General features: G+C 43.0%; 1 protein-coding gene across 1 annotated transcript in view; it reads left to right on the forward strand.

Annotated features, from left to right (window-relative positions):
* The window catches only part of PSMD1 (proteasome 26S subunit, non-ATPase 1), a 398075-nt gene that overhangs the window by 119721 nt on the left and 254751 nt on the right, over nucleotides 1-23603 (forward strand). The window contains exon 15 of the mRNA XM_078784439.1: nucleotides 1225-1320. Within this exon, the coding sequence (XP_078640565.1) occupies nucleotides 1225-1320 (96 nt within the window). The remainder of the gene's footprint in view (nucleotides 1-1224; nucleotides 1321-23603) is intronic.

The following is a 23603-nucleotide window of genomic DNA, read 5'->3' on the forward strand; positions in this document are numbered from 1 at the left end:
GCTTGGAGACATGCTGAATGGAGAAGGTGGATCAGACTCGGCAACGGATGCTAGAGTGAGATGTGCATGGAAGAAGTTTCGGGAACTGAGTGGCATGCTGATGAGGAGGGGAGTGTCGTTGAAGCTGAAGGGAAAGGTGTATGCTGCATGTGTGAGAAGTGTTATGATTTATGGGAGGGAGACCTGGGTAATGGACGTAGAGCAGCAACGAAGGCTGGAAAGGGTGGAAATGCGAATGGTTCGGTGGATGTGCAGAGTATCGTTGAGAGAGAGGAAGACAAATGATGAATTGCGAAAGATGATGGGAATAGAGCCTGTGATGGATGCTGTGAAGAGAAACAGTTTGAGATGGTTTGGTCATGTGTTGAGGAAGGATGAAAGTGACTGATTGAGAAGAGTGATGGAAATGAATGTAGAAGGAAGTAGAGGACGGGGAAGACCGAGAAAGACTTGGCTAAAGATGGTCGAAGAAGAAATGCAGGCACAAGGGGGTTAACAAGGGGAGATGCAGAAAATATGGCAAAATGGAGAAGATTGTCATGGGGTCTGCAAGGCTAACCCCCACTCTTGCAGGGAAAATGGCCTTAAAATGCCTGCTGTTGTTGTTGTTGTTGTTGTTGTTGTTGTTGTTGTTGTTGTTGTTGTGCAGCAATAGACACATGGCTGGCCTGTGAAAAACAGTGATAGTTTGGCTATCCCCAGTCTCAGCTTCAGCATGACGCGAATCACTTGGCTTTTGTTCTGTCCTGTCATAAGGCCTTCCACCTGACAATATTTTAGAAAGGCTTCTCTGTTCAGCATTCCACACAAAAAAAAATAATATTTTTGACATTTTTATTTTCAATCTTTTTATTCGTTTTTCTCAAAGCCTGAAACAATAACCTGAACACAGTTTGATTTGTTATATTATATACTTATTGTCTTTGTTGTTGTATTCTTTGCTATGAAAACCAGCCATTGCTGAGGTGACGCCACAATCAGGTTGTTGCAACTTACGTGGATTGTTTGGAGATGTTTAGCCTTTAGTCACCGTTATAAATTCCCTTTAGTGTGTTTCCTGTCTGTGGAAATTGTGACATATTTGCTCTTATTGTGAAGATGTGCACTTAATGTAGATTTGTCTTGAGGCATGTTTTAAAGATTGATGCATGGCTCTTCTGGGAATGATTTGTGCCTCTGGACATTCATAAAGGCATTGACTTTGGACTTCCCCGGTGTTGTCAGGACCCAATACTGCGCCGCTCTGGGATGTACACGGTGGCTATGGCTTATTGTGGCTCTGGGAACAACAAAGCCATTCGGCGGTTGCTGCATGTTGCTGTGAGTACTCCATGCACTATGCTGTACCACACCATATCTTAACACTTTCCTTTATTCCTCTAGAAACTTATGAACTTACAGCTTTACATGTGGCAACTTCGTCTGAACATGTAAAATGCTTCCAAATTTTCATTGTAATGTAGAATTCGGATTTTTTTTTTTTTAAACCACCTTTAGAGGCCATTTTTCCCCACAAAGCAGGGGTTGGCCTTTTTCGGGCACCGTGGTTGTTGTTGTTTTTGTTGGTCCCCTTTTTGAAGCAATGTTTTACGGCCGGATGCCCTTCCTGCCGCCAACCCTTTTTGTCGCCTTTTACGACAAACAGGGAATTACCAGTGAACTGGTACTCAATTAGCCGACCTTGGAAGGATGACAGGCTGAGTCAACCCCCCTGGCGTTAATTCAGCGATCGACCGGGATTCGAACCCAGGATCCTAAGCTGGCATCCTAGCCGCTAGCCCAACACCAGGCTAATTACACGTCTAGAATTCGGATAATTACATTGTAATCTATTTTGCCCCGCACGCGAAATGAAAAGTGGGGTTAAGCAATTGGTTCACTTGGTCTGTCTGTCGGGCTTGTCTCTCGACAGACATCGATCTATATAATGAAGGAACTATTTAATTTCAATTGCTTTTACATTTTTAACTCAAATCGGGACATAAACCTGCATTTAGCAGTACTTTGGCACTGAATTTGGCAAATTGCATGGAATCTCTTCCAAATCATGCATGCACAGAGAAGAGCGAGCTAATATGTTTGCCCTGTCAGCCTGTCTGGTAGTCAAACAAAATTGAAAATCATTCCAACCAGGAACCTTACTGTTTTTAGGGATGTCATAAAGAACACGACCAAAAGGCACGAAGATCCAATACAGGCACGAAGGTTTAATATAAGAAATGCAGGATAACAGAAAATTATTGGTAAACTCTAATTCCTAATTGGGGCGCCCCCACGTGGACTCGTAAAACAACTACAGGGATAAATGACGAAAGTAATCATGTGTGTGGTGCATTTGCCTGCACTTCACCTGGCGTCCATGACCGTCCCGGGCGGTCAAAGATCCCGCGTCCCTGCACGGGAAAACACACGCCTTGGTGCAAAGTACGTTCATCCGCCAGCCGCCGATCGTGAAGCGAGCAGGCCCTCGCTCCTTCCTCGCCGTCCGCTCCACAAAGCACCAAGGTGAGACAAGCGAAGGATGCGTCTGCCAAGGGCGTGCACGAACTGCGACTGCCCGCAATGCCAGCCACGAACCAAGAGGGTCAGAGTGCATGAGCTGCGACCGTCTGTGGTGAAACCTAGCGTGAAGAGAGCGTAAATGTGACTGCTCGCCACGAATGTCCGACCCAAGAGAAGGAAAATGGCTGTCCTCATCCTTTTTGTCTTAGTTCCTCGTACGTCATATGATGACGTCCATGCGCGCTCCAATCAAAGAGTCCCACCGCATCGCTCCACGGCTATGACCAATCATCTCGGGGCGGGGGCCACATGGGCCTTGTGATGACTTGGCTGGTGGCGTCAATGGTAGTGTTCAAATGTCCACATCCGGTATCTTTATGGAGTTTATTTAGTATAGGTGCGAAGTGCATGGCTGGTGTTGCATGTGTCATAAGGAACAAAGGGAAAACCACAGAGGCACCTACATACATTATACCCGAACTAATTAGCGTAGCTCCAACCCTCGCATGGAGACAATTTTACAACCTTACCGGACACACGGAACTGACTTATTTACATCAAGGTGGCTTACACGACATACGGAGCACACTACCCTATACAATCCTACCAGGCCTAAGGTATTTCAGGAGCTACCCCCATAACCATATATATATAATTGCTCAATTATATATATTTATATATATATATATATATATATATATATATATATATATATATATATATATATATATATATATATATATATATATATATATATATCTATCTATCTATCTATCTATATATATATATATACACAAAGAATTAAGTTAAGCACCCCTACACAACGAATTAAGGTAAGCACCCCCTAATATATATTCTTTGTGTATATGTATACATTGGCATATATTCTAAGGTATGTGAGATCAAATAATGATTGGTATGACATTAGCAATTATCCATTGATGAAATTGAGTGATCAAAGTGAAAAAAAGTGATTGGTTGAGTCAGTGATCCGATCACGTGGGTCCTACACACGTTATTGACGCAAAGATCGCTAGAGGTCTTCTCAGAACAATGACTGTACGTTAGAAAACATAAACGTCATCCACACTGTCCGTGATGGACCTATAGCTCCATACTTAAATTGAGGTGAAAATATGCCTAAAATTCCCAAAAAATTTCACCTTAAATTATTCAGAATAAAATATTGAAAACGGCATGATTGTTATGTTTTTATGTGACCATAATATCACTTCTCCAGAAAATATAGCAATATCATGGGTATATTACACTGTTTTGACGACAACAAACTTGTAATGTGCGAGGTTGTAAAAAAACGGGGGGGTGCTTAACTTAATTCTTTGTGTATATATATATATATATATATATATATATATATATACAGTGGGGAGAACAAGTATTTGATACACTGCCGATTTTGCAGGTTTTCCCACTTACAAAGCACGTCAAGGTCTGTAATTTTTATCATAGGTACACTTCAACTGTGGAAGACGGAATCTAAAACAAAAATCCTGAAAATCACATTGTATGATTTTTAAGTAATTAATTTGCATTTTATTGCATGAAATAAGTATTTGATACATCAGAAAAACAGAACTTAATATTTGGTACAGAAACCTTTGTTTGCAATTACAGAGATCAGACGTTTCCTGTAGTTCTTAACCAGGTTTGCACACACTGCAGCAGGGATTTTGGCCCACTCCTCCATACAGATCTTCACCAGATCCTTCAGGTTTCGGGGCTGTCGCTGCGCAACACAGACTTTCAGCTCCCTCCAAAGATTTTCTATTGGGTTCAGGTCTGGAGACTGGCTAGGCCACTCCAGGACCTTGAGATGCTTCGTACGGAGCCACTCCTTAGTTGCCCTGGCTGTGTGTTTCGGGTCGTTGTCATGCTGGAAGACCCAGCCACGCCCCATCTTCAATGCTCTTATTGAGGGAAGGGGATTGTTGGCCAAGATCTCGCGATACATGGCCCCATCCATCCTCCCCTCAATACGGTGCAGTCGTCCTGTCCCCTTTGCAGAAAAGCATCCCCAAAGAATGATGTTTCCACCTCCATGCTTCACGGTTGGGATGGTGTTCTTGGGGTTGTACTCATCCTTCTTCTTCCTCCAAACACGGCGAGTGGAGTTTAAACCAAAAAGCTCTATTTTGGTCTCATCAGACCACATGACCTTCTCCCATTCCTCCTCTGGATCATCCAGATGGTCATTGGCAAACTTCAGACGGGCCTGGACATGCGCTAGCTTGAGCAGAGGGACCTTGCGTGCGCTGCAGGATTTTAATCCATGACGGCGTAGTGTGTTACTTATGGTTTTCTTTGATACTGTGTGGTCCCAGCTCTCTTTCAGGTCATTGACCAGGTCCTGCCGTGTAGTTCTGGGCTGATCCCTCACCTTTCTCATGATCATTGAGGCTCCACGAGGTGAGATCTTGCATGGAGCCCCAGACCGAGGGAGATTGACTGTCATCTTGAACTTCTTCCATTTTTCTAATAATTGCGCCAACAGTTGTTGCCTTCTCACCAAGCTGCTTGCCTATTGTCCTGTAGCCCATCCCAGCCTGATGTGCAAGTCTACAAATTTGTCCCTGATGTCCTTAGACAGCTCTCTGGTCTTGCCCATTGTGGAGAGGTTGGAGTCTGATTTGAGTGTGGACAGGTCTGGAGACGGCTTTGCGGTCGGTCTTTGTGGTCGGAGACGGTCTGGAGACGTCTTTTATGCAGATAACGAGTTCAAACAGGTGCAGTTAATACAGGTAATGAGTGGAGAATGGGAGGGCTTCTAAAGAAAAAACTAACAGGTCTGTGAGAGCCGGAATTCTTACTGGTGGTAGGTGATCAAATACTTATTTCATGCAATAAAATGCAAATTAATTACTTTAAAATCATACAATGTGATTTTCAGGATTTTTGTTTTAGATTCCGTCTTCCACAGTTGAAGTGTACCTATGATAAAAATTACAGACCTTTAAGTGCTTTGTAAGTGGGAAAACCTGCAAAATCGGCAGTGTATCAAATACTTGTTCTCCCCACTGTAATATATATATATATATATATATATTATATTTATATATATATATATATATTATATATATATATATATATAATTTATTTATATATATATATATTATATTTATATATATATTTATATATATATATATTATATTTATATATATATATATTATATTTATATATATATATATATATATATATATATTATACATATATATATATATATATATATATATATATATATATATATATATATATATATATATATATATATATCTCTATCTATCTATCTATCTATCTATATCAGGTTTTCAAACAGCCTGAAGCTGAGCTAAGTGTGAGGCAGGAGCACCAGGGAGGGCAGTATTCTATTGAGCTGCAGATGAAAGCTTTGTAAGTGGCGAGGAGCTCAGAAGTGCCCAGAAAGGTCTTTGCACGATGGAGGATTCCCAGTCGGCGACTGCCTTTGGAGGCCAGCTTGGAAATGTGGTTTTCCCAGGAAATATCATGGCAAATAGTGTCACCAAAAGCTTGAAGTGACAGAACTTCTTCGAGAGGATTGTTGAGAAAGTAGATGGGAGGGTTGTCCAGACGGTCTTTTCGGAGAGAGACATAGTGAGAGTGTGAGATTTGTCAGGATTGAAAGGCATGTTCCACTTGTTTGACCAGTTTGTGATTTTGTCCAGGTCTGCAGAGAGTGAGGAGGCTGCTGTCTTCCGATCTGAGGGATGAGGTATTGAGCGGCAGAGAGTGGAGTCGTCAGCAAAGAGATAAACAGGATTTCCCAGAGTCGGAGAGATAATTGATGAAGACCAGAAAAAGCATTAGGGGCCCCGAACACTGCCCTGATGAACCCCAGCCTGGACAGGAAGGGGAGATGAGAGAATTCCATTTAGGGCCACACGTTGACTACGATAGGAGAGGAAGTCGGCAAGCCATGTGTGGAGGTTTCCGTGGATACCATAGCTGGAGAGTTTGGTGAGCAGGGCAGGGTGCCTGACCGTATTGAAGGCACGAGATATGCCAAAGGAGACAGCTCTGATTTCCTGTTTGGCATTGAGGACCTCCACTCATTGTTGAGACAGCAGAAGCAACATGTCCAGAGTAGAATGACCTGGTCTGAATCCAAATTGATGATCCGAGATAAAGCCATTGGAGAAGAGGAAGGATTTGATATCCGAAGCGATGATGGATTCCATGACCTTGCTGAGTGGTATTGAAAGAGGTCTTAAAAGCATGGTGAGATCAAACACTGCTGTGTATTACGGGTTCCATCGCATGCACAGAGAGTGCTGAATGCTATTAGGTGAGCAATTAAGTGGAAAGCGTTTTCGTGTTTGAACTTTACCACAGAATTTGCCATGAAATTGGCTCTGCCTGAATAGCAAAGTGCTGCCCTCTAGGGTAGAACGTGAACGGCATCGATGTTGTTTGGGAGATTGCTTGCTGCTTCTCCATGCTTGGTGCATCTGAAGAGGAAAGAAGTTGAGATGGATATTATCCCAGTGCAGACAAGTCGGTCATGAAATGTGTTGATGTCGGAATGAGGGGGAATTCAACATTCTAGTGTTAGTAATTTTTCTGTGCTGCCTGGCTTAGTTAAGGATAGTTTTCTGAGTCTTGAAAACAAGTACAGCATGTGTTTGTGCCACATGTAACCCTCAGTGCTTTCATCATCGCTCACTGTTTATTGCATGTGGCATGAGGTGCGTGCCCTTGCCAGTCTCAAGCTGATGGGTTTAAAAACAATTTACACAGCTTTTGGGACCGGCTGTCTTACTTGATGTAATGTTATATATAATATACTAGCAGAAGTACCTGGTGTTGCCAGGCGGGGGAGGGGGCGACGGCGGGGGGGGGGGGGAGGAGCGGGAGGGGGAAGAAGAGGATGGGGGAGGAGGAGGAAGGGGGGGAGGGGGGGAGGGGGAGGGAGGGAAGGGGAGGGGGAGAAGGGTAAGGGGGGAGGGTGGAGAGGGGGGAGGCAGGAGAGGAAGGGGTTTCATATATATGCTGGTGGGTGATGCCGATCAGGAAGAGGAAGAAGCCGTACTACCAACTTCGTGCACTTCCGGAATTGTTTGATCAATTTGTGTTCAAATGTCTGGTGATTGTTTTGTATTTATTTATGTGAATGTGTACTTGTATATAACTGTCATTAATTTAAAAAGGCTTAGGCACTATTGAGCGATTTTTTTTTTTTAACTCCAAAAAAACTAACTTTTTTTTTTTTTTTTGCCTGAAACACTCCCAGGCACTCACTGATGAACCTCTCAAAGTTTGACGAAGATCTGTTCAGCCATCTCTGAGAAAAATGGCGACACACAAAATGGCAGACACACACACAGGCAGACATCTCTCTTATAGAGTGGATAATCTATACTATACACAAAGAATTAAGTTAAGCACCCCCCCGTTTTTTTACAACCTCGCACATTACAAGTTTGTTGTCGTCAAAACAGTGTAATATACCCATGATATTGCTATATTTTCTGGAGAAGTGATATTATGGTCACATAAAAACATAACAATCATGCCGTTTTCAATATTTTATTCTGAATAATTTAAGGTGAAATTTTTTGGGAATTTTAGGCATATTTTCACCTCAATTTAAGTATGGAGCTATAGGTCCATCACGGACAGTGTGGATGACGTTTATGTTTTCTAACGTACAGTCATTGTTCTGAGAAGACCTCTAGCGATCTTTGCGTCAATAACGTGTGTAGGACCCACGTGATCGGATGGAGCAAGGTGCTGTGACAACCATCCCCTGGCCTACGTACAGTCCTGACCTGAACCCCCTCGAGCACGTTTGGGACATGTTGGGACGACAAATTGCGAAGATGGTCCCTCCAATAGCCAATCTGGATGAATTGGAACGTGCATTACATCGGGAATGGAACAACCTGCCACAGCAACGCATACGACGGCTTACAGGGTCTATGAGACGTAGGGTTGAGTCAGTGATCCGATCACGTGGGTCCTACACACGTTATTGACGCAAAGATCGCTAGAGGTCTTCTCAGAACAATGACTGTACGTTAGAAAACATAAACGTCATCCACACTGTCCGTGATGGACCTATAGCTCCATACTTAAATTGAGGTGAAAATATGCCTAAAATTCCCAAAAAATTTCACCTTAAATTATTCAGAATAAAATATTGAAAACGGCATGATTGTTATGTTTTTATGTGACCATAATATCACTTCTCCAGAAAATATAGCAATATCATGGGTATATTACACTGTTTTGACGACAACAAACTTGTAATGTGCGAGGTTGTAAAAAAACGGGGGGGTGCTTAACTTAATTCTTTGTGTATATAAGAGAGCCGTATGTGTCTGTGTGTCACCATTTTTCTCAAGAGATGACTGAACGGATCTTCGTCAAACTTTCTGCGGTTTGTCCCTGAGTGTCGGGGAATGTTTTAGACCCCCCCCCCCCCCCAAAAAAATGAAATATTTGAGAAAAAAAAGTCGATTTTTTGGGGGGGGATTTTAAAAAATCTGCCCCTTTGAGGGTCTACGGGGGGGACAAAGTGGGTCCAGGTTTGACGCCCCCAAAATAGGTATTTGCTTTCTTCTCTAAAACTACACACACGATTTCGATGAAACTTGACCACAGCCTTTGCCACCCGTGATGTACCAAAGTTTATTCACAGCATTTAAAAAATCTGCCCCTTTAGTGGGCTACCGGGTGGGGAGGGGGGGTTGCCCCCTTTAAGTGGTGTTTGCTTTCTTCTCAGAAACTACACACGCAATTCTGGTGAAACTTAACCATGACCTTCATCAGCCGTGATGTACCAAAGTTTGGTCACGGCATTAAAAAAAAAAATCTGAGTCCTGAGGGCGTGTACTCGGGAGGTGGGGGGGGTATGTTTTAGGAATTTTTGTTTGTTACCCCCCAAAACCCCCCAATTTTTTTTTTACCCCCCAAAACCCCCAAAATACTAAAATACAAAACCCCCAAAAATACAAAACCCCCAATACCCCCCAAAAGGTACCCCCCAAAATAGGTATTTTTTTCGTTTGTTTGTTTAAAGTCTTATGATTATGTTAATATGATTTTACATGCTGCCCTGTCTTCTAGAAACCATTGAAATTGATTTAAAATACCTTTAGTCAGTGCAGTATACTGTTTACTCTCCCAGGTGAGCGACAGGGGTATTTCCCCTATGTTTATTCGTTATTACAGTACACGTTGTACCACACGGCAAAGGTCAATTTGGGGGGTGGGGGGGGGGGGGGGTTTCATTTCCATTATATTTGCCCTCATTTCAAATACTAGGGCATGCCCGTACTATATATATATCTAAAATTATATCCCCCCCCTCTATTTACATGAAATGGTTTGGTTCATGAAATGTTTTGGTCCATTCGCAACGCCAAAGCGAACGGCGAACGCTTTACATGAAATGGTTTGGTTCATGAAATGTTTTGGTCCATTCGCAACGCCAAAGCGAACGGCGAACGCTTTACATGAAATGGTTTGGTCCATGAAATGTTTTGGTCCATTCGCAACGCCAAAGCGAACGGCGAACGGCTTGCGAGTACAGTGACAATCCCCCCCCCCCCCCCCCCCCTCTATTTACATGAAATGGTTTTAATTAGTTTTAAAACATAGTTTAACGCCAACATAGCGGCAACATAGTTTGCCAACGTGAAATAAATGAATACGCTCTCAAATGTGCCGTCCGAGGCAGAGTGTGTTCGCCACGTTCGGCACACGCGATAGCTCGCTGCTCTCTGATTGGTTGAATCGTTTTTTGGACATAGCTCGGTAAGTAATTGTCCGATTAATATGAAACCTTGAAAAGGCACATCCTCGGGTCCCCAGCAATATACCTGGCAAGTTTAAAGTATATCGGACCCGTGGTTGTCGAGAAACAGCGGTCACAGACAAACAAACACACATACAGAGATTACTGGAATTATAGATAGATGTTAATGTTTCTTTTTCACCTGAACAATGCCGGGTACTCAAATTATAAACGCTTATATACTTTACTCGAGGTACAAATACAACTTTGTGTGGGGGGTAGCATAGGCGTGCTATGTGGCCGTGGCTTCATGCGGAGGTGTGGGGGGCCGGTGGAGGGACGTAAATTCTCTATGTAAATGTGTATCGTGTAGCGCCACCTGGTGTTGGTGGCAGAGGGTGGTACAATTTCCTTAAAACACTCGTCGCATGGGTAAATTTATCCTCCTTCCCTTCCCCCTCTCACCCCCTCCCCCCCAAAGCAGAGTGACCTGTCAAAAAAAAGATTTATATGTAGTATATCCTTCCCCTCCCTCTCCCCTCACCTTCCCCTTTCCTCCCCCTTCTACTCCCATCACTCCCTCCGTCTACTCTTCTTAATATAATATATGCACTAGCAGGGCCCATGGAACATCTGAACAATATAATATGTGACTTCAAGTCATCAGCTCTCCCCCCTACACTCCCCATTCCAACCCTAAGGTATCAATCCCGTCCCCATTTCAAGCCTTCAACCCCCCCCCCCCCCACCCCCATCATTTCCCCACCAACAAGACAACTTAACCCCCCCCCCCCCCTCAACCACCAAAATTGCTCAACCTCTCAATTTTGTCCCATTTCTGCCCTACCAACTCCAACTAAATCCTCTCACTCAAAAAAGCAAATGGGCATTCCCTCATTGAAACAGCACAATATTTAACGCTTTCCCCTCCCCTATCATGCCATCGCCAGCTTCACAGAAACCGCAATTGAAACAGCTCCAACATGTCATGGCTCATCACGGTTGCCTGTTCATCTCACATTTAGATGAGATATGCGGAAAAGACATCTGACCATGTGCAGGTTAACAGTGCCAATAAATTACCTAAAACCAATTATCTTCTTCTGAAGCACATATGCACATCATTATAAGTAAATATAATGACCTCGGACAAAGAAAGACCGTTATAATTCCATTTGTTTAAGCCCTGTTTGAGAGAATGCCACATAGTTATTTTGACAGTGTATAGACAATAAAAGGCGGTCTCGATCGCTGAGGCTGATCTTTCTAAAGACTGCGACACCTATCGGCTCAAAATCCTTTTAACTGTCACTTTGTTCGTTTTACGGTGAAGGGAAAACTCATAGGATTTGGCATAGCGATGGTGAATGTCACAGCTCCGAAGATGTCTGTGAGCATCAACATGGCGACCATATGATTTTCCTTTTTCATCAGGTTGAAATCGTGAATGGAGTCAGGCAAGCTGGCCAACCAATGAGTGGAACAGAATGTTACGGACGGACAACCATATTATTATATCGATTTTTTTTAACCAAAGGTAGACTTCTCGAGCCTTAAAAAAGAAGAAAGACAATAATGACATAATGATGATTCTGTTAAATGAAATGATTAGAACTGAAACCCACATTTTCCATTCCCTCAATTGTTTTCTACTATGCACACAACTATGCATTTAATTCTAGTGGAGGTAGAGGTTTGTATTCGCGAATGACTTCCTGCTTGTCAGTCTGTCTTAGCATGTGCAACCTTTGCAGCGACCATGTTTTTTCTTTACAAGATTGGGGTTCTTGGAAGAGAAAGGTGACAGTGAGTATGAACTTACAGTGGGGCAGGAGGGCAACAGTTGGACACAGTTGCAGGAAAATGAATGAACTGGAAAAGAGAAAGAGGGGAAGAAATACATTAACCTGCAATTAAGAGGATTGCGTTAGGAATGGTTAATGGGGGTATAAAAGATTGTGGTTCAGGATGGAGGATGACATGTGATGGCTGTGCCACTGCCTGCTTCGGAAGCCTTGGAGGGAAGAGTGGGATAGAACATTTTGGTCATTTCGACAATGTTACGTCATGTTTTCAACACATTAGTCAGGTTCACAATGTCAATAAATTATATTTCGTTCAAAATCATGGTAGATTAGCAAACCTATACATTTTTGGAAAGGTTATAGCATAAGGAAACTAAAAATTAATGTTTACATTTGGAGAGATACCTGTATGGCGGCCATTTTGGATTTTCAAAATGGCCACTGTAAAAGACATATTTTGTTCTATTTCTGCCTCTAATTACCCTAAAAACTTTTTAAAATATACTAAACCTATATTTTCAGGGTCAAGGAATCCAATGAAAGTATCAAATTAATGCTATGGGGAATGGTAAGACACGAATCAAAGGTTTTGAATTGCAAAATACTGTCTTTATATTCGCGATAAGTTGCATAATCAAATACATGTTATCATTTTGTACAGGCAGTTAATAACATCAAAATGTGTCACAATAATTCATATCACCAAACATACACAGGCAGTCAGCAAAATCATATATACACATGCAGTCAGTATAACTTCACATCTACACAGGCAGTCAATGACAAAATATACACAGGCAGTCAATGGCATCAAACATACACGATTACAGAATATGCCATTTAGAGTTTGTCATCACTGTCCTGTGTGTCGTATCCGACAATATAGTCCGCATCGTTTTCACAGTCCGTTCCACACAAGCAAAGGTCGGTCAAATTGATTGGCAAATCGAATTGGTCGAATGGTCGGTCGAATCGAATTCGATGAATCGAATCGAATCGATCGAATTGGTCGAATGGTCGATCAAATCGAATTCGATGAATCTAATCGAATCGATCGAATTGGTCGAATGGTCGAATGGTCGATCGAAGCGATTGGTCGAATGGTCGAATTGGTCGAATGGAATTGGTCGATTGGTCGAATTGGTCGAATCGAATTGGTCGGAATTGGCAAATGTAAACATTGATTTTCAGATTTTCCATGTAATAACGTTTCCAAAAATGTATAGGTTTGCTAATCTACCATGATTTTGAACGAAAAAACATAGTGAACCTGACTACATCATTATTCTTGTTGAAACCCTTAAACCAATGAACAAATTGAAGGCAAAGTTCCCCCCATGCACCATTCATACAGGAACGGATGACTTCCCTCCAATACTCAACATTACATGGAGCATCCCTTATTGTTAAGGCCTTCCAGAATTCCTTTACAGTCATCTGATCATTATCAGTTGGTTTCACCTGCAAATCATTAAATCATTATCAGGTTTGCAAATGTTCTTCGGAGATATTGCACCTTAAATGTAGCAATCACTCCCTGGTCCTCATATCACCTCTTTCATAACGTCCTAAAACATCCATTTTTATTTCCAAAGTGATGAGCTTCCTCTGTCTTACTACCAACATTGCTGCTCCACTGATGCTTTCCAGTCATGATTGCAAGGGCTACGCTTATTACAGGGGCACGATTCACGCGCAAAATGGGAAACGCATCACTACCCACACGATGCCAACATGGAGGGTCTCCGGAAACTGAGGGAGGGGAAGGCGAAGGAGAGGGAAGGCAATCCAGCTGGAATCCGGGTGTTATAGCGAATACGTTTTCATGTTGCTCAGTGCGAAAATTGAATCGCAGCGTGACTCACGCACTTGAGTCACATAATTCCAAAAAATGGTATGAATGACAGGTGCGCACTACTCTAAAAATGCGCAAACACAACGTGCAGAAAATGAAAACTTACCATACTGGAACTGGATTGTACGCCATTAACAGCGTGGTGACGTCACATGGCAGGAAATGGTAGTATGTTTTTTCAATTTAAATCGTTTTTTTTTTTTTAAAGTAGCATTCAATTATGTAGATATTCTTTATTTCAACATATTGCAACGTGTACACTTTAAAATATCTATTTTAGTCATTATGAATATGGGCCCCTTCTGATTGTGGGCCTGGTGCCATTGTAAACCATTGTAAATCCGTCCCTGGAGACCAGGTGGGTATTCCCGTCAAGCGTTCCTCACTCCTGTTTGTCAATCAATCAGAATTACAGGAACTCGATAACATGTCAGGGTTACCGTGCATAACCTAACAGGTAAAAATGTGCAACCGACATCACTTGTACTTACATCGTTTTACATATTTTTGAAAGCCCTAAACATTTCCCGATATGTGGAATGTCGATCTACTGGTATATGTATGACAATTAGAATATAATTGAAATTCAGCATTGATTGTTTTTAAGACCTTTACTCTTTCATTCCTCTTTTTTCCCTCCTCTGGAACAATCTCCCACACTCTCTTCAATCCCACTCCTCCCTCCATGTCTTTAAAACAGCTGTTCACCACCATCTCTTATCTTCCCCCATCCAAAACCTTGGTCTTTTCTACCCCTGTTAATCCACAACAAATCCACCTCCTTCAAATTCCGTTTTCTTTCCTGAAAGTCCTTGTAGTGTTCATCTTGTTTATCCCGTGTGCCTTGCCGCAGCCGTTCTCTTCCACAGGTCTCCCGATGTCCATGGTCCCTACTGTTGTTGTGCTTCCCTCTCTCTCCCCCTCTTTAGTCCTTGAGCCAGACCAAAAGTAATGCTCCGGCGGGGGGAGTAATTCTCATTATGATTTTCCATTAGACCAATGTCTCAAGTGTCAGAAAAGGTGTGATGGACATCTGAGAACGGTAGCTTAGTGCCCGGATGGACGCCATCTTTGAAACCACCCAGCTCGAAAATGCCCATTTGGTGGGGTACATTGTTGCACGTGTATCTGGACTTCTATACTAGCTATCGATGTGCGGTTGACGACTAAATATACGTCCGATGTGTACCGTCTAAATAAAAAATAATATGAAGCATTTTGTTTTAGATTAATTATTATAAAAATCAATTATCGAAAAAAAATCATATATTTTTCAATATTTTATTATTAGACTTGTACTTTTTTTAGTGAAACAACACTGGTATGATTTTCCAAATTATGCATTGTGCTACACCGTTTATCTGGCTATAAAAATAACTCAAAAACTAAAACATATCATCCACCACGAGTTTACAACAAATAAATGTAAAGAGGCATAAAATGACAGGCCGCCGCTGGCATTATCTATTCTGACGATAACGCAAGTTAGGAATGTCGTACGGAGAGGATTTTAACACCATACGATATCTAATAAGCAGGCGGAAATTGTTACATCGGAAATCTGCACTTTGGTGGCCATCTTGGATTTCAAAATGGCCGCCAATTATATTAATTATTCATTACTAGAGTTTGGAAAGACGTATGGAGCTGATTTTAACACCATACGATGTATATTCCTAATAAGCAAGCGGAGGTATCATTGAACATGTCATGTTTTAGTCAAATAACACCGGTATGATCTTCCAAATTATACATTTTGCTAAACCGTTTATCTGTCTATAAAGATTTTCAGGCAATTTGGCCTGCATTATAATAGAGAACAACATATGCTATACAATATACAGTGCACACAAAGTTAATCATCAGAGTCGCCATCAGAGTCATTGGCATCCTGAGCCACGATAGCATCATCCTGCACCACGTTGGAGCATCCCTGCAGCTTACACACAACAGTGCACTTCAACCCATTCAGTATGCAGGAGCAATCTGACGGTCGACACGTCCTTCTGCATGTGCATGAGATGAGATTCAAGACGACATCTGGAGCTGGTAGACCCGCCATCCATCGGATTGTGAGCGAACCGCCATCATCGAGTTCCCAACCATGTCCTGCTGATGGTGTTGGGACGTCTGGTAGGTTTTCAAGGCTGCGTCGCCAGATAGCCGCCTGATAGTTGGCCCTAAGCGTATGCTGCATCAAGGAGTCTTCACAAGGCGGCAATTGTCCAGATTCGATCTGGCCCTTCTTTGCACAGAACATGTGATAACGGAGCGAATTAACACCGACGATCTTCGTGTTCTTGGCGTACAGCTGACACGTGAAGGCCTGAATGCTATTGAAGACGTCTGTTGGTACATTCCACGAAGATCCCAGATCTGTGAATGCTTGAAGATACAGCTCATTCGCTTGCACAAGCTTCAAAGCCTTTATCTTTCCTTGGCTAGCCAGAGCACTCACAGTGTCACACCCGCTCCATGCATGAAGCCCTGGCAATGCACTGCAAACTCCAGACCCCAATACCGCAGCCAACTTTCCAACGTCGATCATTCTGACTCGAACCTTTGTTCCTCGTCTGATGAAGAGCTGACTATCGATGGTTCTGCTGAGATGAAGACTGATGATCAGAACGTCGGTGTCATCTGCCACTAAGATGATCGTCTTGTAGTGGGTAGCGGCGTGCTTTGCGTGGAGAAACATACGCGTGTCTGCTTCCTCGTGGCTACATTCGAGTGCTTGCACCAACTTCCACCTATCGCGGGTCAGTACCAGACATTTTTCACCACAGGTGACATACAGTGTTCTGTTGCCTAGCTTTTCGTGATTTGTTTCATGTTTCCACGACTCCGCCAGAAACACAACCAGTTTCTCCTTTGTCTGGCTGCAAGCAAGGAGACGCCGCCAGTTCATGATTTTGTGTGCGGGTCTGATCTCGCTGAAACTGATGCCTTCATTTGAACCGCGGTTCACACGCTCAGCTGCTTTGATGGATTCTTCTGTGTATGTGTCAAAGACAACATCGATGCGCTCACTGCCTTGACCAGCGTGAAGCGCTGCAGCAAGGATGCGGTCAGATAGTTCTTCGAACGTGTCGTTCTCGCCATGCATCTTTTGTATGAGAGCCATCGCATCAATTATTGTTGCACTTCGCTTGTCAACGTTCTCGGCTGGTTCCACAAGACCTTCCATGTGTTTCACAAGTGCAGCTTTGTTCGTTTTTTTCATTGACCCATCAACGTTTGCCAAAGACCATGGTAACGGCCCTAGTGGGTGACAAAGGACAAGTTGCATGTCGAGGTTCCTTGTCTTGGCGATGAGTATCATGGTGGCAAACAGTTGTCTGTCAGCTCTCAGGATGATCTCCTTGTTTGTGCCCTTCACAACTTTCTGCTTGATCTTACCAAAGGTCTTCAAGTTTAGCTTGTTCAATGTGTCATGAAAGCCTGTTCCCTCTTCAAGACGTTTCTGGAAGCTTTGAGACGCCGCTTCCCCCTTTTGCAGGGTGTTGAGTAGGTCATTAGAAACGTCCTCCCTCGCAGCCGCTCCGGTAGATATACTGAGAAGACATGACGGATCATCGGCGAATGGATTGGTCCAGTCATTTTCCAGTAGATCACAGATAGCTGTGACGCCAGACTCATCACGTTTGATGCGAGAAGTAGACAAGTCAGGGTGCTTGGCGTGAGATGTGTCGCTGCCATTCACAAGGATAGTTTCTCGTAGTTGCCTCAGTGCAGTAGCCCGATTTTCTGCAGTTAGATAGTATCGTGACACAGCCCCTTGTCGAAGACTAAAACCTCGTGTTCCTCCAGCTGTTTGCGTATCTTTGTTTACTGTTTCTTCTGTTGTCTGATCAACAGCGATTCTGGCAAATGGATTCCCTGGTCTAAGCTGTACGGAGAAGTAGCCTTGATTGAAATGCCTGTACAACTCGGGGCATGTTTCGTGGAGTTGCGTCATCTGTGCATAGTACACTGGTAGATATCTAGCATAGTTCACCTTGTTCATTGCGAAACACCAAGGGATCACTCTTCTGACACAAGCCAAGTGAAGCATCCAGTCGCCTTCTCTATCCGCACGAATCAACCCCAGCAGGGTCTCTACCATATCAATATACATCATCCAGAAGCGAGCCAGGTCTCCATGTTTGGTTCGCAGAAAATGTAGGTATTTCGCGAACATGTCAAAGCTCTGTACACATGAATCATCATCGAGAGCAGCAGCGAGAGTCTCGTGGCAAACATCCTCCTTGATGCTGCGAATTTTGAGGTCAGTGCTTCGAATCTGGGGTTCCTTGTCAGGATGATTGCTTTCTATCCACACCTGGAAGCCCTTCCAAATGATGCGCATTAGTGCCTCGTACATCAACTTGTGGAGTCGCACAGCACGGTTGTATTGCTTGCCTTCCAGAACCCTGTTGATGGAACCTTCAGCGATTACTCCTGACTCAACAGCTACATCCCGAAGGCCTGCATCTCCAAACATTTTCCCAATGCTCGACATGAAGTTACAGATGGTATGGAAGTTCCCCATCATGAGCACGATTCTTCCATATCGATCGACATCTTTCCATGCTATTTCGGTCGCCTTAGCAAATAGTGCCTGGTCTAGCACCACCGGTATACGCTCAAGCTGAAGTGATGACATGATGTTCAGAGCTTCTCTGAGGATTTCTTGCACTGTTGCCATATCTGTGGCAGGCGCGTTTATAGTCGGCAGGTAGCCAACTACATCTTCCATCACCTGAACACGATCTCTAGTCATGATGTTGAAACCAGTCCACGAACTGATTGTCTGGTCGCATGGTTCAACAGCCAAGACAACTGTTTCACGGGTACGACTGCCTTTTATGAATTTTGAAGCACGCTGGCAAAAAATGCATTTATCATCGTAGACCGTTGAAGTTGATCCTGTCTCTTCCCGTGATGATCGCCGTCGCACCGCATCGCCAGTATCAACTGAAGAACTTCTAGCTGCATTGGTCAAAGTAGCTAGGTGGTTTTTGTGAGTGAAGTCTGATCTACAAGCCCTATGGTATAATATTGGAATATTAGGAAGTTCAACTGCGCCTTCTTGGACTAGCTTTAGAATTGGATAAAAGTTTCTAACTGCGGCTGCGTCACACAATGTCTTCCAAGAACTGTTGCCCGCTGCCTTGCTTAGTTCAGAGAGTGGCGACTTCTTGCTGCACAGGATGCACGTTCCGGACTCAGGTTCAATCTTCGCCCGTTTCGCCTCGACACCGGCCATCTCAGCTGAAAGAACAAAAAGACTGACGTTAGATTACTCCGATATCCGAAAAGCTCGCCAGCTTACATAGACATACTCATCCAAGTCAGTGAACATGTTAGATGGCGCCACAATACAACTCTATAATAGAGTTGTATGTGGCGCCATCTAACATGTTCACTTTTAGTTCTTAAGCCACCCCCCCCCCCCCCCCCTCAGAAATTAATCAGGTCACCGCAACAAATCTCAGACTGAGATATAGAATATAGAATATAGATATAGAATAGACTGACGTCACTTTCGGCACTGGGTTCTGTGGGTTGATTATCGGCGGGAAATTCCAACTGACATAGTTTCGGTTTGTGGAAAGTGCATGCCTTTTCATATATTTTTTATGTACACTCATGGTGGATGATATGTTTTAGTTTTTGAGTTATTTTTATAGACAGATAAACGGTGTAGCACAATGCATAATTTGGAAAATCATACCAGTGTTGTTTCACTAAAAAAAGTACAAGTCTAATAATAAAATATTGAAAAATATATGATTTTTTTTCGATAATTGATTTTTATAATAATTAATCTAAAACAAAATGCTTCATATTATTTTTTATTTAGACGGTACACATCGGACGTATATTTAGTCGTCAACCGCACATCGATAGCTAGTATAGAAGTCCAGATACACGTGCAACAATGTACCCCACCAAATGGGCATTTTCGAGCTGGGTGGTTTCAAAGATGGCGTCCATCCGGGCACTAAGCTACCGTTCTCAGATGTCCATCACACCTTTTCTGACACTTGAGACATTGGTCTAATGGAAAATCATAATGAGAATTACTCCCCCCCCCGGAGCATTCACTTCAAAAAATGGCCGGTTGGCTCAAGGACTACTTGTCTCCCGCTCCCTTTATTATATTTTCTTTAGCTATCTGTTGGCTCTTACCAAAGTCTCAACTTTGTATACAAAAAAAAAAAAAAGTATATGTATACACACACACACACACACACACACACACACACACACACACACACACACACACACACACACACTTGGCCCCCGCTATTTGTGGGTTACACGTATTCCCGGTTGATAAAATCCGACCTATTTGCAGAAAAGTGTCATTTGAATTTGCATTGTTTTTTTTCTATTCGCGGCCATGTTCTGTGAAATTGCAGGGGGTTTTTTTCCTATTAGCGGTCGTGTTCCGCGAATTCGCGGTTTTTGAGGGGATAAATTTTTCTTTTTTTCACGAGCAACTAGCTTGACACATTTATAAAACCTGTCTTTCACCAGGCATGCATAAAGCAGCTGGACATACATACGCATAAAAACATCTACGAGCATGACCTGCTTCTACATTCATTGCTGTGTACTTTACGGTTCCATGGCTTTCACGGCCGCAAATTTTAGCCGCACTATAATCTAGAGCTTTGCGGGATGTTCCACCAGCTGCATAACATGTCATCCCCGCAAGTTACTGTACAGAATGAAAACACTCCACAGTATCTATAGTGCAATTAGCTGTCTTGCTTTTCGCCATTGAAACTGGCACGGCATGCATTTACGGATTTTCATCGACGTTCGTGGGATTTGCCTCGTTATTGCTGGGATTATTGCCGACATTCGCGGGATTTGCCTCACCATTTTTGTGGGATTATTGCCAACGTTCATGGGATTTGCCTCGCCATTTCCGTGACTTTCATCGACCTTTGCGGATTATCGTCAGCATTCTTGGGATTTGCCTCATCATTCGCGGATTTTCGCGACTCGGGAACCTATCCTCCTTTTTTTCCATTGAAGCAATGCCCCGCCATTCGCGGTTTCGCAATTTGTGGCATTTTCCAGGAACATATCCCCCACAAATAGCGGGGTCCCACGGTGTATATTTTCTATATCTGTCTATTAACCGCACCCCTAACATTTAACTTTTTTTTCTGATAGAAAGTGCGGTTAATATACCGAAAAATACAGTTCTCACTTTTGGCGCGTGTCATTGCCGGGTCCCCTCCGGTGCCCAGCGGAGACATCACACTGCACCTGGAGATGGATTTGGAAAGGAGCGGTGTACAATTATTTTACGATTATGACTTATTTATTTTAATTACGCAATTAATCAATTATTGTGCATCACTCCCGCCCAATTTCTTGTTCATGAGCCTCAAGCACCATCACCGGGTGCCCGAGGCACCCTGGCAATGTTGTGCACTGGAGGATGTGTTCTTTATTTATTTGGCATGGGGCCGGTATATTTTTAATGTAGCTCTTCTTGTTTGTAATTTATTCAGGGTCCCGAAGATGACTCACCTTCTCTTTACAAAAGACATTGTGATTTTAAATTTCCACCAACTAGTCTAGTATGAGCAGACGGGTCACCTTCTTATCGTCCATCCGTCAGATGGTGCGATTCATTTCCATTTCTTCGTTTGTCGTCTTGTTGGGAATCAATCCCAGACTTGACAGCTCAGAGATCATTGTGTTTCCTCTGCCATCCTGTTGGACTTCGTACAAATTTTAACAACTTTAATTGAGGTGCTTTGATACTGTGTGCATGCCATCCTGAATCTTTTGCTGCTCTAAGCATGCTCACTGGTACTCACAGCTTGTACACTTGGCTGCTCTGAATCCCAGCAAGAGGTGGCAGGCTGTTTGTTTGTTTTCTGAGTTCAAACTGATGGTGAGTGTATAATTTGCCATCTGCACCTGGTAGGCACTTATGTAAATTTGAGATCGTGGGTGTAGTGGTACTGGAGAGGACTTAAAATGTGAGCATTCTTCATTGTCGATGGTGCTGGCATTGAACTGAGCCAGGTTGTTTCTCTGATTCATCTAATTTGAGATCTCTAGCGCACACTTCTCACGATCTCCATGATTGTACTGTAATGCATTTGTTGTTGTTTGTTTTCGCCCCTCTCCATGCACCCACATTTTCATTTATTTTTCATCTTTATTCCATCCTTTTACCTTTCCTGTTCTATCAACATATCTATTTTTGTACTGGATCCTTGTATCCAACTTGTGTGCAGCTTGTTCACCCTGTGTCTTTCTCCTCCCTCCATTTCCCTTCAAATTCTTCCCCTCACCTTATCTTACTCCAAGTGTCCCTTTTTTGTGTTCCTCTACCCTGTTGTTGGTGTGTTTCCCCAGTGTTCTAGCTGCTCTGTTGTGTACCCTGCCCTCTGCCTTAGTTCTTCCACGAGCCTAGACAACGTATACAAACTATAATGCAAATCATCACGAAGATGTAGAATAAATCTCTTTTTGATTATTTTGTTCAATCCTTATAAAAACATTTCCTCCCTCATTTAATTTATTTTTCATCCCCCTCCCACCACCCCCTACTGTCTACATACTTGAGCATTCACTTGCATTCAAACAATTTCATTCACTGTTCCATTCTCACTCATCAATGAGCATCATGCCGTCTGCAGCAAAGATGACGAGTGAACATTTCCAACAATATTGACCATCCCTACGTGATTGAGCACCTCATTCGGTGCTGATCGTGTTAACAAAAATGGGTGCGTTGCCCTCACACATGGAGATTATAACATTTGCGTTTCAGTCTGCAACACATGCATGGACTGATCAAGAACATTTGCAGCTGTTTATAAACACATCAACTGATGATGATTAGGTAAGTTAGGGCTGTTGTGTTATTTTCATTAGTTGGAATCATACTTTAACGCAAGCAATACATTTGAGTTTTAATAATTTAATTTTAATACTTTGTTGGAGAATGCCTGCTTCTTTTTGCGAGTTAGTGTGTGAAGCATTATCATGGGGGGAGGGTTGAGGGAATAGGATATGTGGGATGAGGAGTAGGATGATGGTGATGAGGAGGGGGAGGATGATGATGATACAAAACAACAACAGGCATTTTAAGGCCATTTTCCCTGCAAGAGCGGGGGTTAGCCTTGCGGTCCACATGACAATCTTCTCCATTTTGCCCTATCTTCTGCATCTCTCCTTGTTAACCCCCTTGCCCGCATTTCTTCTTCGACCATCTTTAGCCAAGTCTTTCTCGGTCTTCCCCGTCCTCTACTTCCTTCTACATTCATTTCCATCACTCTTCTCAACCAGTCACTTTCATCCTTCCTCAACACATGACCAAACCATCTCAACCTGTTTCTCTTCACAGCATCCATCACAGGCTTTATTCCCATCATCTTTCGCAATTCATCATTTGTCTTCCTCTCTCTCAACGATACTCCACACATCCACCGAACCATTCGCATTTCCACCCTTTCCAGCCTTCGTTGCTGCTCTACATTCATTACCCATGTCTCGCTCCCATAAATCATAACACTTCTCACACATGCAGCATGCACCTTTCCCTTCAGCTTCAACGACACTCCCCTCCTCATCAGCACGCCACTCAGTTCCCGAAACTCCCCTCCTCCCCACTCAGTTCCCACTCAGTTCCCGAAAGATGATG

This window comes from Myxine glutinosa, chromosome 9 (assembly GCF_964187855.1).
Source record: "Myxine glutinosa chromosome 9, kmMyxGlut1.1, whole genome shotgun sequence".
Lineage (NCBI taxonomy): Eukaryota > Metazoa > Chordata > Myxini > Myxiniformes > Myxinidae > Myxine > Myxine glutinosa.